Source organism: Manacus candei, unplaced genomic scaffold, assembly GCF_025592945.1.
Source record: "Manacus candei isolate 608988 ecotype Guabito, Panama unplaced genomic scaffold, ASM2559294v1 h1tg000549l, whole genome shotgun sequence".
Taxonomy (NCBI): domain Eukaryota; kingdom Metazoa; phylum Chordata; class Aves; order Passeriformes; family Pipridae; genus Manacus; species Manacus candei.
Genome location: NW_026138597.1, coordinates 1 through 18,334, shown reverse-complemented (window position 1 = coordinate 18,334; position 18,334 = coordinate 1). Strand labels below are relative to the sequence as shown.

The 18,334-nt window shown below is 53.9% G+C and overlaps 1 protein-coding gene across 2 annotated transcripts; it reads right to left on the bottom strand.

The window, feature by feature from the left end:
* Positions 1-742: 742 nt before the first annotated feature.
* On the bottom strand, positions 743-18,327 carry LOC127465973 (uncharacterized). Of its 2 annotated transcripts, XM_051776497.1 has the most exons (9): positions 18,006-18,327; positions 16,345-17,576; positions 15,694-15,818; positions 12,421-12,550; positions 7,781-7,931; positions 7,388-7,463; positions 5,780-6,945; positions 5,254-5,376; positions 1,552-3,713 (listed from the first exon to the last, which is right to left on the bottom strand). In XM_051776497.1, exons 7-9 carry the CDS (start codon positions 6,573-6,575, stop codon positions 3,538-3,540), a joined length of 1,095 nt encoding a protein of 364 aa, XP_051632457.1. In that variant the 5' UTR covers positions 6,576-6,945; positions 7,388-7,463; positions 7,781-7,931; positions 12,421-12,550; positions 15,694-15,818; positions 16,345-17,576; positions 18,006-18,327; the 3' UTR covers positions 1,552-3,537. The 2 variants fall into 2 exon arrangements, with proteins under 2 accessions (XP_051632458.1, XP_051632457.1); XM_051776498.1 differs by lacking the exon at positions 18,006-18,327 and having other exon boundaries at positions 743-1,594; positions 16,345-17,977.
* Positions 18,328-18,334: the final 7 nt, after the last annotated feature.

The following is an 18,334-nucleotide window of genomic DNA, read 5'->3' as shown; positions in this document are numbered from 1 at the left end:
CCCTGAAGGCAGGGATGTGCATCCCTTTCCTCGGGGAAAAGAACTCCCCGGGGCCGCTCCCGAGGCTCCGAAGGGACAGCGGCTTCCCGGCCGGAGAGACGTCCTCGCCCGTGCTCAGGGGCTGCCTCGCCCCGGGCCGGGAGCGCGTCCGGCCCCCGCCTTCTCCCGGGCCAACACATCCCCTGGAGCCCGGCCCGGGGCGGAGAATCGGCCCAATTCCAGGGAACTCGCTCAAGTCCCCCCGGGACACCAGCGGGGTTGGGGAAGGAGGGTTATAAACAGCAAAGCCTGTGGAATATCAACCTGTCCTTGTCCCGATCCCGCTGAGCAAACCTGGAACCGCGGCTGCTTCCCGGCAAACCTGGCATTAAAGCAGCAGCTCTGCGGGGGAAGATCCGGGCTCCAGGAGGCACTGGGAGGCTGTTCCAGCAGGAATTCCCCATGGAATTGCGGGCTGTAGGTAGAATTCATCCAAACCTGCAAAGCTGAGACCGGAACCCAAACCTGGGCCCCGCAGAGAACGATCTTTGTGCTGCCCTGTCGGCCAAAGCTGCTGCACTGAGAGATCTTGGCAGCCTGAGGGAGGGCATTCTCTGCATCCCAGCAACCTCCATCTCCCAAGGGGACAATCCAAGTCCCAAAAGATTCCTTTTGCCTTTCCACAGGGACACTGACCCTTATTTGGTCCTGCTCTCCCACGGTTCATTTTGGGGGATGAGTTTGTGCTGGTTTACATTCCCCGACTCCACCCACAGCTGGAGGTTTGGGGTTGTGGTTCTCTACTGCCAGCAGGTTCCCTAAGGAGCCAGATACTCCAACAATCCCCTCGTTTGACTTTCTAGGTGAATTGTGCACAAGCCAGTCCCCCGTTCCCTATCCAGGCTGGGAGTGCTCGTGCCCTTGGCACAGTTGGCTCTGGCTGGGCAGGAACTGAGAGCAGGACACGGGGCAGAGCGGATCAGCTGCCCAGGGAACCTCCAGGAGATGAAGCTACGGGATCCTCATTCCAATCAAGGGAACACATTCTGCCTCTGGCAGAAGCCGGGAGCCAAAGCAGATCCCACCGGGCCAGGCTGGGGGCAGCAGTTGGATCCACTCTGGGGGAAAGCCCCTGTGCCTGCCAGGAGCTCTGACTCTGTTTGTCCTGCCAGCTCTGACCAGTGTCAGGGCCACTGGGAGGGATTCAGAATCCAAAGAAACCCCAAATCCTACCGCAGGATTCAATCAAAGGAAGGAAGCCCTTATTGTCATAAAAAGCTTAAAAACCTGTTCAAAATTCTAGGACAGCAATCCTGGGATTCCCGGGAAACTTAGTAGTGCTCTTGGTTCCATTTCAATGTATCTGTAGTCCCTCAATGAGCAGCTTGGAGAACTTCCCCTGGGATTTAGAGGCTGAGCAGGGTTTGCTTTGGATTGCCTGGTACCTCTGGCCCCAGCTGGTGCAAACACAACTTGGTCCAATGTGGTTAAACACAGTTTGCTAGGCAAACAGTTGCTGTATCCCCTAGAAATTACCCCAAGTGTGTAGATAAAACCTTCATCTCTGTCCCTCCTCAGTTATCCCAGGTTTTCCTGGCTGGGAGCCACACAGAGGCTGTAAATTCAAAGGCAGAAAGAGAAGGTCTGTCAGCAAAAGGCACAAAGAAGGGGACAGGTTTCAGAAAACATTTCTGCAATCCAATGAATACCTCATTGAGTACCTCATTTATCCTTCAAAATATTCATTCTCTGCCCTGGACATTCCCTCAAGTTTTACCCCCAAAGGTTTCCCCTCCTGCCCACCCCTGACTGCCTCAGTGTCCATCAGGAGGCACATCCTCTCTGCTACAGGTGACCTCACACTGGACCCACTGCATTTTCCCGACCTCTCCACATCTCAGCAACTCACTTCTACATCAAGATGTTCATTCTCTACCCAGCAGACCCCCTCCAGGTTACTCTCAACACTTTCCCCACCTCTCCACCACCCAGGAACTCATTTTCACCTCAGAAGAGTCACTCTCTGCCCTGCAGATTCCCACAAGTTTTACCCCCCAACATTTTCCCTGGAGGTCTGCAAGGTTTACCCCAGTTTACCCCAGGAGGTGCATTCTCTCTCCTCCACATGACCTCTGATTTTACAAACACAAATTTTCCCTCCCTGCCCACCACTGACTGCCTACTGGACCTCAAAAGGCTCATTCTCTCCCCTAGGTGACATCCACACTTACCCTCACAGTTTTCCCTGCCTGCAAACTACTTATTACCTCATTTTTACCTCCAAACATTCATCCTCTGCCACAGAGATGACCTCAAAGTTTCCCCCAAAACCTCCTTACCTGTCCACTACTGATTACCCCAGTTTACCCCAGGAGGTGCATTCTCTCTGCTGCACATTACCTCAGCTTTGACAAACCAAGATTTCCCTCCCTGCCCACTACTGACTGCCTCACCTTACCCCAAAATATTCATTCTCTCTGGGACAGATTGCCCCACATTTTACTCCCAACATCTGCCTTACCTGTCCACGTCTGACCAGCTCCTTCGTACCTACAGAGGGTCATTCTGCACCCCACACACCCCTCAGGCTTATCTCAAACCTCTCCCCACCTGTCTGCCACCGAGTGCCTCATCTTTACCTCAACACATTCCTTCTCTGCCCAGCAGATCACCTGAACTATAACACCCACAATTGTCTGTGTCTGTCCCCACTCACTACCTCAGGTTACCTCAGTGTGTTCATTCCCTGCCCTGGAGAGAATGAACCTCCTTTTTAACCCCCAAACTTTCCCCTTCCAGCCCACTCCTGATTACCTCTTTTTGAACACAAAAGAGTCATTCTCTCCCCAGAGTCTTCCCTACCTGCACACTCCTGATTACCTCTTTTGGACCTCCAAATATTCATTCTCTGCCCTGCAGATTTGATCAAGTGGGACCCCCAAAATTTCCCTACCTCTCCACAGCTGATCACCTCATGTATACCTAAATATGTTCCTGCTCTACCCTACAGACCACCTCAAGTTCACTCTCAAAACTTTCCCCACCTGCTCACCACTGACTACCTCCTTTTGACCTCCAAATATTCATTCTCCACCCTGGGGAGTTTCTCAAGTTTTACCTGTCCCCTGATGACTGCCTTAGTTTATCCCAAAATGTTCGTTCTCTCTGCTCCAAAGACACTTCTGGCCTCCTTGGCAAACTGCCTCTGACACTTGGTTTTCTCCAGCAGAAATTAAGGAATTGCTCACGGCAGTTTGGAGATGAAGTTATCCCAAAGGGAAGGAAAGAACAAATATTCCTGTCAGAGCCCTGGGGATCTGCTGGGCTGAATTGGGAAGGGCACATTTTCTGCAGAGCAAATACAGGACAACCTCAAACACAAAGCCCAGACTGTCCAGTGGGGTGTGAAAGCACCACTGGGACAAACCTCCACTCTCCTGATTCTTTTCAGGGGCTGCTCCAACCCAGCTCTGAAGCTGCCAAGCCCAAACTGTCCCCAGCGCTCTGGAACAACAGGATCTTCCCAGGGATGATGCATTGGAAGCACAGCCCTCATTCTCACCCTCCACACGCTCCCAGGCTCACCCCAAATTCAGGACAAGGGGCCAAAGGCCACTCGGGCCGGGGCTCCCTCTGTCTCTGCGGGCTCAGGGACTGCAGCCACCAGGGCCCTCCAGCACGGACAGCCTGGACCCAGAGCAGATCCCTGGGCATTAGCAGCGTCCTGGGCATCCCTGGAGACAGAAACCATCAGCCTCTGGGCTAGCACTTCATTGCCAGCACACACAGCCTGCCACATTTAGGGGGGCAGCTCTCGGACCACAGAGCCAGTCTGACCCAGTTCTCCTGGGCACCAACACGGACCCCACAAACCCCCAGGAATGGGAATGTTCTGCTGCTTTGACAAACTTCAGCCCAGCTTTGCAAACCTCAGTCCCTGCAGCTCCTGCTCTCCAGGGCCCCTTCAGGGCTGGCTCCAGTTCCCTGGAGAACCTGCCCCAGCCCCACTCTGGGCCAGCCTGAGCAGAAGCCACTGGGCTGGACAAGGAAGAACCCTCCCCTGGCTGCTGCAGCTGGAGGGAGATCCAGCTCCAATGGAATCCCGGGAACAGCCTCCCAGATGGTCTCTCCCCAGCCCTTGGCAGTGGCTCAGGATGGCAGCAGCTCCAGTGCCAGCTGGGTCCCTGCACGAGTCCTTGTCCCAGCCCTGCCACACGGACACCCACGGGAGACACCCACGGGCACACAGGCCTTGCTTGCACAATTCCTCACCCACAGCTGAGGGAAAGCCACACAATGTCAAGAAATAACCTGTGCTGAGAGCACTCATCACTCCAGTCCATCAGGACTTGGAGGCAGTTGGGTAGGCAACAGACCCAAATTCTAATCCTACCTCTAAATTTCTACACAGGCTCTCTTAGAAAGATCCTGGACGGGAACTCAGACAACAGAACCCAAACACTGCACAAGCAATAGCAGAAGGTTTGCCAGGAAGAACAGAAGTTCCTTGTTTTCCTTAACACCCTGGGACTGTAGGACCCAATCCTTACAACCAAGTCACACCAGAGATGTGATTAATACTTAAACCTCTCCCCCATGGGTCTGTCTCAGAGAACTGGGCCAGCCCTGAGCTACTCCCAGGTGCCTGCAGTGCTTTGGGGAGGGGCAGGACAACACCCCACTTCTGCTCGGAAACATTCCAGATGAGGAAAAGCCACTTCCCTTCTCTCTCTCTGACCCAGAACCAAAGCAGTCCTGCGGGACAACACGGACTATGCACGGAAGGCCCAAGTCAGTGGGGGGAAAAACCCTAAACAAACCAAACCACCCCAAATTTCAAGATAAAAACAGGCTGCTTCCTTAACAGGAGCACACCAAACTCATTGAAGCCAGAGAGGAAATTACAAACAAACAAACAAAAGACCCAAAGAGATGCTTTGCACTGATACACTCTCTGGTTGATCATTCCAAAGGAAATTCTCCACAGATCAGAAGCAAGTACCAATACTTTGTCCTCGATTGAAAATTAATGACTTGAGGGGGCTGGACATGCCCAGTGAGGGTTCAGGGTCTGGTGGGTCCTTTCTGGCTGATCCTGACCGGCCCAGGCCAAACCCAACCACCCCCCTGGCTGCTCCATCCCAGACCTGGGGGCAACATTCAGACAGTTTGGAAATACTGCCCTTCCCTGCTACTCCGTCCTTCCTTACACATCCAGTGCCCAGGGAGCAAATGCCAACACCAGGAGGAGAGAAAGGTGTCCCTGTGACTTACCCCACCCCACGGGCAGCACCAGGAGCCCCCAGCCCGGCCGGCGGGGCTGCAGCCTCTTGCCTTTGGCTGCTCCCAGCCCAGGGCACTTGGCAGAGCTGGGCTGGATCAGGGCTTTGGCCTGGCCTGGAAGAGAGGAGAACAAGGCAATTAAGGGCACTGGGCAAGTCAAAGGCTCCTGCCCTTCACCCTTCTGTTCAGTTGCTCACTAGAGTTTTAACCATGAAAAATCCAGGGGGGACAACAAATGAAACGTGGCCTTTTCCAGCATTTTTATTCCTACCTGTTTCAGGCACTAAAAGGAGGCTCATCTTGCATTCCTTGCCCCATTTGAACAGAACCCTTTTCATTCCAAACCCCCCTTGGGAGTCAGTCAATCCTCTGCCATTGGACTTTGGACAGAGACACCTGGGACGATGGAGCCCAGGAAATGAGGGAGAGAAACCTGACAGGGAAAGGATTCGAGGCACTCCAGAACTCAGAAATGTGTTCATGCCTTGCCAGCCCACCCCAATTCTGTGCCACCCACCTGAGCTGGGCAGGTGAGGCCAAGGCTCCCCTTCCTGCTGCCAATCACTGTCCCAGCACACGGACCCCCGTGCTGGGCAGCACTTGGAAAAACTTGGGAAAGGCAAAAGGAAAATGGCACTGCCTGTCAGAAAACATGTCTGTGAACAAACCTTCTGGACAAATGTAATCCCATCCCTCTGCTCCAATAAACCCAGGGCAGGCAGGTCTCTCCAGCCCAGGGAGAACAGGAAGGAGAACTGCAGGAACACAGGCAGGCACGGGCAGCTCTTGGCACTGATTCCCTGCAGACCTCTCTGCACTTGGGGCTCTTGGCACCTCATTTTTAAAGAATTGGGGGGCAGCAGCCCAGGAATGCCCCTCAAAAACAGGGGCCTGGGCAGCTGGAGATTAGAGGAGGGGAGTTGGGAGGGGAGACACGGAGAGAGAACAGGAACGGGGGTTGTTTTGGAACAGGCTGTGTGTCCAGCAGGGAGGGGAACTGGAAACACGGGAGGCTGGAGGGAGGCAGGGGGTGAGCACGGGCCTGCCTTGGATGGATCCTTTTTCCCTTGGCTCAGGGGCCTCAGCTCCACCCTGTCTGAGAGCAGCAGGGAACTGCTGCAGGGGAAGAGTTCCTTTAGGCACAAGCCAGTGATGCAGCCACTGGAGCAGGGGAGAGGAACTGACACCAAAATGACACAGTCACCACTGAAAGGGACTTTATTGAGCTGCAACACAAACACCTTCACAGCAGGCCAGGGCAAGGGGTGCCCCCAGGACCACCAGCACAGCAGCTGGGCTTGCAGGAGCACCATCTTCTCAAGGGATGGAGCCAGGGCTGACAGTTGGGATCTATCCTAAAGATGCACTCAGACATCAGGGCCAAGCCCTGCCCAGTCACTGCAGACAGTTCAGCCCCAGCAGCAGTGGCATTTTCTGCCTCTCCCTCCACTATTATTTGGGAGCCAACAGATCAAGGCTGCGGAATTTCAGCTTCATAAATGGCTTACAAAGTTGTACTTCCTGAGAACTGGTGCATTTTTGAGTATTCCTGACTCTTCCAGGGCTGCACTTGCCAGGATCCTTTGGGCCTGGTGTTTTGCTGACAGACAGGGCACTCCAGAAAACAACTCCTCCCCAGTCATGGAATAACAGGAACAGCCCAAACACAGTCCAGCACACGGGCTACAGATTTAGGGGATACAAAAGGCAATGAGCAAGGCAGAACTGTGGCTCAGCAGAAATGCCCCCCCCGGCCCCCTCCCGCTCCCCCCCAGCCCACCCGGCAGCCCCGGGGCAGCCGATCCCGCAGGCTCCGGCCCCGGGACAATTCCTGCGGGTGCCTCCACCCCAGGGGAGGCTGCGGGGCGGCTCCAAGGGGGTCCCGCTGGCCAGGCTGTGCCCAACAAAGCCGGCTTTAGGCCAGGCCTGGCACTGTGGGGCCGTGGGCACGGGCAGGTTCCGTGAGCTCCCCGTTGGCCACCCCTGGAGCGCTGGGCAGGCGCCCCGGCGGGGCCAAGGCTGGAGGGCACGGAACAGCTGCACACACCTTGGCTGCCTTGGCCCAGCACACACCCACTGCACCTGCAGCCTTTAGCCAGGGCCCCTGAGCACACCCAGCCCTTACCCTGCTCCTCAGGGCCAGCAGCCCCGGGGCTCCATTCTCAGGGAACTTCTCATCCTTTCCTTCGGTCCTTTGATCCCTGGGCAGGGCAGAGACACGGGAGAAACAACTTCTTAGAATTGATCCCAGAGACAACAACTGCATATTTTTCATAAAATCAGTATAATTACTGATTTAACCAGGGGATGGATTAAAGTGTTCACAAACTTTGTAGCAGATGGTGAGAATCCTGTAAATATGTCCCACCAGTGGTGAGCAGGGACTTGTTCTACCTGATGCCCAAAGGTCACTAATTGACCCCTATAGTTACTGTTTGCACTTGGTGATCAAGTCTTATTATTGCCCTGCAAATTTGAAATTTGTGTTTACATCCAAAGAAACCCCTGGTTTACTTACATTGAAGTGGGTTATTTTTCCAGCACGATATCAGTTGGTGCACTGCAGCAATTCAGGAGACAAAATCCAGTGAATTTTTGCAGTCCAGGATGTGAATACAGCCCTCCAGAGCAGTTCACTGGTACTCATTAAGTCCTTCTGTGCCTCATTTCTTTGTAGTACAATATACACACCATGTCATGTGCACTCAGCCCAGTTCCTAAGTTACTGGTGATCCCCTGTGCACAACAATTACATCTTGGGGAACCATTAGAGAGCTGCCCAAACTCCCCATCACATTCTGGAGTGAAAGGGGGGGTAAATACAGTGGGCATCCCTTGTGCTCCTAAATTCAGCACTCGGGATACACCTGGCCCAGCTCTTTGCCATTGGTTACAAACAATTCCATGTCTCCACTGCCTACAAATCCAATACCAGCTCCTGTTCCTCCCAGCCCCGTGTCCCCCCAGCCTCGCTGCCTGGGCCAAGATGGGAGCACTGGAATCAGAGTGGGGAAAGGAATTCTGTTATCCTGATGATGTTGGGCTGCAGGACACAGGCAGCAGGTACCCAACAGTTGGACCAATATTCTCCTCGGGAGGATGATGCCCAACTGTGCCATCCCCTGCCCAAGCTGATCCCTTTGCTCTTTTGGCAGCACTGACCCAGAACAGCCCAGCAGGCAGAGCCCAGGGCACGGCCCTGCTGCTGTGACACTGTGGCTGGGACTGGCACCGCTCACCCAGGGGGACAACGATGCCAGGGAGACCCCCCGGAGCCAGCACCATAAGGGAAACTCCAGCCCTGCATGGCCACAGTGCTCCCAGCCCCTGGAATCACATCCATCCAATCCCACCGAGGGCACCAACAGCCGCCCCCACAATGAGCCCGACAGCCCCCGGCCCTGCCAGAGAGTGCCCCGGGCACAAAGGGAGACTGACCCCTGGGCAAGGGCCACTTGCTTCCCGGGTCACCTTGGCCTGGGGGCCTGTTTGGGAGCTGCTTTTCCATCTCCATCCAAATCAAACCAAGTCACCCCACCCAGGCACCTTTTCCAGGGCACTGCCCGGGCCAACAGCATCGCCCAGAGGGACCACAAGGGCTCTGAGGATGGCCAGGATCCACAGTTTCTGTAAGATATCAAGCTACAACATGGCAATATCATTCCCTCCACTAACATTTATTCACACAAACATATTCCCATTTTCCTTGTCTGCATTTAATCACTAATCCCGTGATGGTGGCACTTGGGAGCCAAGTAGCCAAACCACTGCCAACTGACCCCAAATCCCTACAAACCTGACACTGCCCTAGTTCTTCCTGTTTCATTCCCACAGGTACAGTGTCTCACTCAGCACATGGACTACTTTTGCCTCCCCCCTTCGTGACTTCAAACTCCCTCTGGCACGGGTTATAAGCTCCTGCTTTCCCAAAGTGCTTCCCACTGACAGATGGGGCTGACCCAGCAGTGAGCCATGCATGCTCCCCCTCTGCTCCCAGCACTTGCTCTGGGGCTTCTCCCCATTTCCCAGTGATTTGTGCTCACTGTCCAGGGGATCCACACTTGTTGCTTCAACCACAGGGCCGGTGGCAACTCCCTCCCGAGGCCTCGCTCCTGCCCCGGCCCCTGCTCTGGCTCTGGCTTGGATCCACCATCTCCATTCCATGGTGCTGCCTTCCTGAGCAGGGCCTGGCCTGTGCACCCTGGAGGAGCTTTGTACCCACGGCCTTCTGGGCATTTCAGGCCCTCTTATCATTTGTTGAGTTGCCACTAAAGCCCAAGAACATACTCAGAGCCACTTCTCCAACGGGGGCTACCTTGGGCTGGCTTCCAGTAACTTCCTATTCCCAAATCCTAAGGGCACTGTAACAGTTCATTAGGATACATGCCCAGAATAAAGACAAGTGCCACAAACATTCAAACACACAAAATACCTTTATTGCAGTGAGAATAATAATAATAATAATAATAATAATAAACTTAGCAAAGTGAATCAAAAGTTAATAAAGGATACGAGTGAACTGCCTTATTGTGTGGCATTAAAACAAATACTAAGAACAGCATTCAATACAGTATAATACTAACTAGTAAAAAGGGAGTTAAAGGGATACCAAAAAGGATCTTAACACAATATTATGGATAACTATTAACACGATATTTGGTTAGTAAAAGGGGAAATTAAAGGGGAAATATTATGAACACTAAATAAAGGAACACTGAAGGATATTTAAAGCCTTCTTTCTCTGTTGCCTCCTCTCACTAACCCGTGCCCACCCCCCAGCCAGGCAGGGCTGTCAGGATGTGCAGCAGCTGGTCGGTGCCCATCCCTTGGCGGGCGTCCCCGCGGAGCAGCACAGGCTCGGTGGCAGGATGAGGATCGCTCAGCTCAGCAGTCCTGACAGCCCATTTGATCAGCTCCACCTTACACCACGTGGGGCCAGGACGCAGTGTAAGGGGAGGCCTGAATGGCAGCCAAACCCCGCCTGAGCATTGCCTGATGGCAACAGTCTGGGCCTGCCCTACTTGGAGGGCAAGGGGCCAGCGACCCCTGCCCACATCATCTTCCTCTCACCATCATCCTTCTCACCCCTGGCTATGACCTCTAACATTGTGTTTCAAGGGTAGATGTACCTACCTTGCAAGATGGAGCAGAACCAAGGAAGAACTCAGCTCTGGTAACAGGGGATATCAGGCTGACTTGCTGAAAAGCACAATGGACCTTACAATTAGCTCGTGCCATGAAGTCAAATTGTACCACACTCTAGCTGGTTTCACATCCTAATATGATTTCTTTCTCACACCTCTATGCTCCATTGATCATCTAATTCAAAAGTACCCCCCTTACACTACCCTACTTCTGCCAGAGGCTCCAATTGGCATCATTATCACTGGCAGGAACCTTCAGTCCCCCCTCTCCAGCTCATATTGGCCACAGGTCCAGAGCCTGTTGAATTGCTCCCTGAGCTGGTTCCAACCCTCCCTGCTGCTCATTTCCCACTCAAACTCACACTTCTGTCCTGACACTTTATGGCCCAGGCCAAGGATTGGTCCCAAAGGAGGACCCTGATGTCACCAAAAGCCAAACCAACCAATAAACTGCTGGGCTGCCACCTTGCTCTGGGGGTGACAGAGCCTGAAGTCTCCTGCCTAGTCCTGGGCAATACTTCCTGGGGACCACAGCACCACTGAGTTCCTAAAAATATCACAGCTTGGGCAGGTGCTTGGATTTTGTCTGGATTAACCCCCCCCTTCCTTTCCAGGTGCTGCCCTACTCATTGTAATGGTGCTTGTACTCCCTGAGCCATTCCCTCCCCCATCCAACCATCCCTTGTGCCCTCTCTGACAAGGACAGTGGGTCCAGGTGTTCTGCCACGCTCCCAGGGCACAGGGGGGGACTGTGGAGCCACCCTCGAGGGGGGAAACGTGCCCTGCCTGCCCTGCCCAGGGAATGGGAACTGCCCCAGTGCTCCCCAGCACAAGGCACCCTTGGAAATATCCACTGCAATGGGACACTCAGGGACAGCAACAAGCACTGCACGAGGCTGCTCTGGCACAGGACCAATTTTAGCCTCAGCTTTTCTCTGGACCACTTCACTTTGTTTGCCACCTCATCCTGCAGTCAGAACTTGCTGTCCTTGCAACCTTTCAGGGTGACCATAAATGACAGAGGCCTCTGCTCCAGCACCCACAAGGGCCTGATCCATCTGACAGGATCCATTTTTCCAGGGAATTCAAAGCTCCACCTGAGGACCAGGGTCTTTTCTCACCCATCCCTGTGCTGCAGCTTGGCCTCCATCTCCCTGTGCTTTCAGTTCCCTCCATGGTTGAACACTGGCAGCCCTGGCCCTGGGCGGAGCTCGGCATCCTGATCCCATCCCTCCTGGCCCCCGGAACCGCTGACTCAGCAATGGGGGGCCCTCCATTGCCAAGGGCACGGGCCCGGCGGGGCTCACGGGGGGAGCAGGAGGGCGAAGGCTCCAGCCCTGCTGCTACAACCTTCCACCACTACAGCCAACAGAGGAGCCTCTCCAGCCCTGCCTCCCAAGGCATCCTCAACAAACCCAGCCCAGCTCCACAGGACAAACTGCTCCCTGTCTGCCCAGGCCAGTCTAATCCCAGAGGCTCCCAGGTCATGCAGGACAACTGCCCAGGAGATCAGAGACTCCAGTCCATCTCTTCCTAGCACAGGTTTGGGTGAGTTTGGCAAAGAGGGAAACTGAAGAATTACCCAATGTTTTCCCAGCCACAAGAAGGCCTCATTTCTAAAGGCAGGGGGATCTTGCCTGTGTCCCAGACTGGTCCGGGGATCTGAGGCCCTTCCCGAGAAAATCTCGGTGCCGGCGTGAAGGGCCAGAGATCCCTTGGAGCCACGGGAGAGCAGGCACAGAGTCCCTCCTGGGGGGCCAATTTTCCTGCCTGTAATCAGCTCTTCAAAGAAGCCTCTAAGACTCATCTGGTGAGGTTTAGAAGCCAGGCATTCCTTGCTTACAACACGCTGCCATGATCCCAGCCCAACAGGAGTCCTGGCAATCAGCTCCCAAAGGGCACACCCACCCTTAGAAGGTTTCCAAGGGGATTCACTGAGGGCCTTCCCAGGCCTGCTCTGTCTGGAGCCCCCAAAGTCCTCAGTGCCTGCCTGAGGAACCTCAACACAACTCACCTGCTTACACAGCAACTTGGTGCTGCTTGCCTGCTGCCTCACTTCCCTTCTTCCTTCTTTCTTCACCTCCCTTGCTTGGTCCCTTTACATCCCTGGGCTCAGTTCTGTGCACTTTCCAGGCTCCATCCCACTGCAAAAAGGATTAGCCCTTGTTACATCTCAACATGCACATATCATTCCCCATTTTTTCCTGACACTTGTCCTTTAAGCCAGTGTCCCATTACTTAAAGCACAGTTTGACTTCCCAGTGACAACAACAGCTACAGCCCTGAATCCTAACACAGGCTGAGACACAAACACGGATGGGAATTCTTAAGGATCCACTTTGTCCTGCTCACCAACCAAAAGGAGCTTTCTGAACTCAAGAATAACAGACCCCAGGTCCTTTTTCTGCAACTTTACCTGCTATAAATGTGACCCACCAGACCTGCAAAGGCCCTTCCCACTTCACCTGCAGGGCTGGCAGTGCCACCACTGGACACGGCCCCAGTGGCTGGGCAGGAACGGAGGGGCTGGGGCGTCCAATCCATCGGCCCAGGCGGCACCAGGAGTTCCTGCAGTTCCTGAGGGGAGAGCCTCAAGCCAGCAAAGGGTTAGGGAGAGCATTTGAAACTTCAATATGTACATCTCCTGGGAGATGGGGAGGTGGACAAGGCCCACTGAGGCAACAAGGACACACTCAAGGCTGTCTATTCAAAGGATCTACCAGCACTCAAAAGCTATCACTGTCCTTCTGTCAGGGGGAACTCAGCAAACTCTCTTTGCCAAGAGCCTCCAGGAGGATTTCCAGCTTTTGGGGCTCTTTTTTAACTGTTCTTCACATCACTGCAGCTGGAACTATCACCTGCCCTACAGGGGGAACAGCCCACAAAGTTCACTTGTTCACAAAGTTCACTTGCATTAACACAAAGGGATGCCATTAACACAAAGTCCCTTCTCAGGGGGTCACTGCCTTTCTTTGCCCTCCCCACCAAAGATGCTTCCAACAGTTCTGAGAGGTCTGGCAGACCCAGAGCTCTCCTCAGGGAATGCTTCAGCTGCTTAAAGGCTGCCCTTGCACCATCTAGCCAAGGCAGCAAATGCTTTCAGGTTGTTCTGAAAAGTTGCCATAACAGTCTTACCACACATCCCGAGGCAGCAATCCAGAGGCCAGCCCATCCCACCATTCCCAGCAAGGCAGTTCATGGGCTGTCTGGGGCTCAGGGAGGAGTCAGGGGGCTTCTCTTCTTCCTGCCCGATTTCCAGATTTTCTCCTGCAAAAGCAAAGGTTTCTTGGCTTTCCTTGATCAAGGAGATGCAGCAAAGGCCATCTTTTCAATCCAATACTGGAAACTACTCAAGGCTGTCATTTCAGGGGGTTCTCTCAGGTCCTGCACTAATCAATCATCTTGGCCATTGCTTTTCTTGGCAGGTTCTTGCATTCACATTCTAAAAGCAAACCATGAATAGCAAATTTGGCTGTTACTGTAACCAGTCCAATCTGGCACTCTGATTTTAAAGGATACTGGGTTGGCCTTACCCATAGAGATCCCACATCAGGGGTAATACCTACAGGTTCTGCCCTCTTCCACTCTCCTGCAGCTCCACTGGCCCACACCACAGGAACAACTGCAGCTGCCACTTCAGTGGGGGCCTTGCTGCTGACAGGAGTTATTCCCTGCACAACAAGAGCTGCTGCTTGGACACATTTAGTTTCAGCAATTACAGTTTCAATAGCTCCTGTTTTCCATTTCATTTCTGCCTCAACTTTTCCAGTCCATCTCTTCCTAGCAGAGGTTTGGGTGAGTTTGGCAAAGAGACAAACTCAGGAATTCCCCAATGTTTTCCCAGTTTGACCCTTGTCACACCAATCACCTTAACACTGCCAGTCCTTAATTCTCCCTCTCTTGGGTTAAGGACTGAGCAAGTTGGACCTGTGTCTGAGCAGGACATGTGCAAACCAAATGCTGGGGACTGGAACACACACCTGGCACTCCTGCAGCTCTCACAGTCACATTCCAGAGCAAACAGCCAATTGGACCCTCACTGCTCATTTCTTAATCCCAATCCCACACTTGTTTGGCACTTGGAGCACCACTTTTAGAACCCAATTACAGCCCATTAGAGAGCTCCCTGTCTAGCAGGGACAGGGACCCCTGGGATACTCTCAGCAATGCCTGAATCCATGGCAGGGACCTTGCTTTGAGCTCCCCAGGGCCGGGCACCCCGAGGATCTCCCCGAATAATCCTTTCGGTGCGCGCTGGAGTCCTCGGGGTGCCCCAACCCGGGGGGCACCAACAGCACTGTCCCTCCAGGGGCCAATTTGGTCCTAAACTGCAGGGGGATCTGGCCTGTGTCCCAGACTGGTCCGGGGATCTGAGGCCCTTCCCGAGAAAATCTCGGTGCCGGCGTGAAGGGCCAGAGATCTCTTGGAGCCACGGGAGAGCAGGCACAGAGTCCCTCCTGGGGGGCAATTCTGCTGCCTGAAATCAGCTCTTCAAAGGAGCCTCTAAGACTCAATTGGTGAGTTTTGGAAACCAGGCATTCCTTGCTTACAACACCCTGCCATGATCCCAGCCCCACGGGGGTCCTGGCAATCCGCTCCCAAAGGGCACACGGAGGGGTCTCCACTGCAGCTGATGGGAGGGGTCAGCATTACAGGAGGGCTCATTTTCCTTCCCTGCATTCCTGTTCCACATTGAGGACATTTCCCAACACTTATCACCATACACACCCACCCTTAGAAGGTTTCCAAGGGGCTTCACCGAGGGCCTTCCCAGGTCTGCTCTGTCTGGAGCCCTCCAAGTCCTCAGTGCCTGCCTGAGGAACCTCAACACAACTCACCTGCTTACACAGCAACTTGGTGCTGCTTGCCTGCTGCCTCACTTCCCTTCTTCCTTCTTTCTTCACCTCCCTTGCTTAGTCCCTTTACATTCCTTGGCTCGCCTTTGTGGAGTTTCCAGGCTCCAGCCCACTGCAAAAAGGATTAGCCCTTGTTACATCTCAACACTCAGAGAGCATTCCACCTTTTTACCTGACACTTGTCCATTAGGCCAGGGTCTCATTATTTAAAGCATAGTTTGACTCCTCAGTGACAACAACTGACAGCCCTGAATCCTAACACAGGCTGAGACACAAACACGGATGGGAACTCTTAAGGATCCACTTTGTCCTGCTCACCAATCAAAAGGAGCTTTCTGAACTCAAGAATAACAGACCCCAGGTCCTTTTTCTCCAACTTTACCTGCTATAAATGTGACCCACCAGACCTGCAAAGGCCCTTCCCACTTCACCTGCAGGGCTGGCAGTGCCACCACCGGACACGGCCCCAGTGGCTGGGCAGGAACGGAGGGGCTGGGGCGTCCAATCCATCGGCCCAGGCGGCACCAGGAGTTCCTGCAGTTCCTGAGGGGAGAGCCTCAAGCCAACAAAGGGTTAGGGAGAGCATTTGAAACTTCAATATGTAGATCTCCTGGAAGATGGGGAGGTGGACAAGGCCCACTGGGGCAACAAGGACACACTCAAGGCTACCTACTCAAAGGATCTACCGGCACTCAAAAGCTATCACTGTCCTCCTGTCAGGGGGAACTCACAGGAAACTCTCTTTGCCAAGAGTCTCCAGGAGGATTTCCAGCTTTCGTGGCTCTTTTTTAAGTATACCTCCCATCCCTGTAGCTGGGACTATCACCTGCCCTACAGGGGGAACAGCCCACAAAGTTCACCATCAGGGATGCCATTAACTCAAAGTCCCTTCTCAGGGGGGTCACTGCACACCTTGGCCTTTGTTTGCCCTCCCCACCAAAGATGCTTCCAACAGTTCTGACACATCTGGCAGACCCAGAGCTCTCCTCAGGGAATGCTTCAGCTGCTTCTGCCCTTGCACCATCTAGCCAAGGCAGCAAATTCTTACAGGCTGTTCTGAAAAGTTGCCATAACAGTCTTACCACACATCCCGAGGGAGCAATCCAGAGTCCAGCCCGTCCCACCATTCCCAGCAAGGCAGTTCATGGGCTGTCTGGGGCTCAGGGAGGAGTCACGGGGCTTCTCTTCTTCCTGCCCGCTTTCCAGATTTTCTCCTGCAAAAGCAAAGGTTTCTTGGCTTTCCTTGATCAAGGAGATGCAGCAAAGGCCATCTTTTCAATCCAATACTGGAAACTGCTCCAGGTTGTCACTTACAGGGGTTCTCTCAGGTCCTGCACTAATCAATCATCTTGTCCACTGGTTTTCTTGGCAGGTTCTGGCATTCACGTCCTACAAGCAAACCAGGAGGAGCAAATTCAGCTGTTCCTGCAACCAATCCAGTCTGGCATTCTGATTTTAAAGGATACTGGGTTGGACTTACCAGGAGAGATCCCACATCAGGGGTAACACCTACAGGTTCTGCCCTCTTCCACTCTCCTGCAGCTCCACTGGCCCACACCACAGGAACAACTGCAGCTGCCACTTCAGTCAGGGCCTTGCTGCTGACAGGAGTTATTCCCTGCACAACAAGAGCTGCTGCTTGGACACATTTAGTTTCAGCAATTACAGTTTCAATAGCCCCTGTTTTCAATTGCATTTCTGCCTCAAGTTTTCCAGTCCATCTCTTCCTAGCAGAGGTTTGGGTGAGTTTGACAAAGAGACAAACTGAGGAACCACTCAGTGTTTTCCCAGTTTGACCCCTGTCACACCAATCACCTTAACACTGCCAGTCCATAATTCTCCCTCTCTTGGGTTAAGGACTGAGGAAGTTGGACCTGTGTCTGAGCAGGACATGTGCAAACCAAATACTGGGGACTGGAACACACACCTGGCACTCCTGGAGCTCTTGTAATTGTATTCAAGAGAAAACAGCCAATTGTACCATCACTGCTCATTTCTTCTGTGCCACAGCAACATCATTCCAGGCCTCTCCCTGCCAACCCTCCGCTTCTCCCAACAGCTCCAGGGGCACCAGAACCTGCCCTGAAGGCACAAAAGGCTCCTTTTGGGAGCACCACGACCCAGCTGTTCTGTAGCACTGGAATTCCATCTCCTGGACAAGCTGGGAGAAGCAGGGAAGACAACCAGGACCTTACAGGTGAATTGGGGGCACCTCTTCATCCAACAGCAGCTCCAGGAAAGGTACTGAGTCAACACCTCACCAAAGACACGGGAGAAGAAGTGCCAACACCTTGACAATCACTTCACTTTTCAACTGATAAAGCAACACTGAAGAAAAGCTTATCAGACATTGGGAAGAGTCCATCCCACTTTAACCAGTGTGTGGGACTCGTTCCCAGCCTCCTGAGGTTCATTTCCCACCTCACTGGGGGCTGCAGTACAGCTGGTTCTACACACACACACAGGGAGCTGCTGCTCCTGCATTCCAGTCTCCTGGCTCCCCTTGCAACTGCTCCAGCTGTTTGCCCAGCTCTCCAGTGCCCCTTCCTTTGCCCACTGCACTTGTTCACAGCCCCAGGGCTCCCAGGGCCCCCCTGGGCTCTCCCCTGCCCTGACACTCAGGGCCCTTTCCCAGCCTGACTCCATCCAGCACTGACCCAGCTGCTGCACCTGCAATTCTCCTGCTCCTGCCCTCCCTCTGCCTGCAAAACACCCCTGCCAGCTCCTGCACCCCACCTCTTACCTCCCAGACAACAGGAGCTGCATCCTCCTGGATCCTCCAGCTGGATGCTGCTGGCTCTGGGCAGCTCCCACCCTTCAGCAGGGGATGCCAAAGGCAGCTCTGGGGACTGTCCCGAGGGCAGGGACACCCACTGTGGGTCACACCAACACTCAGCCATCTCAGGCCTGGGCTCTTCTGCCTGCAGGGCAACAAACAGCCAAGCAGGGACACTGGGACACTCCAAGGAAACAGGGACAACACACTCAGCAGCCTGGCACACCACAGCCCCCAAACCTGCCCAGGCTCCAGCTGCTGCACAGACCTGTGGCCACACAGGACCCAAACCCACC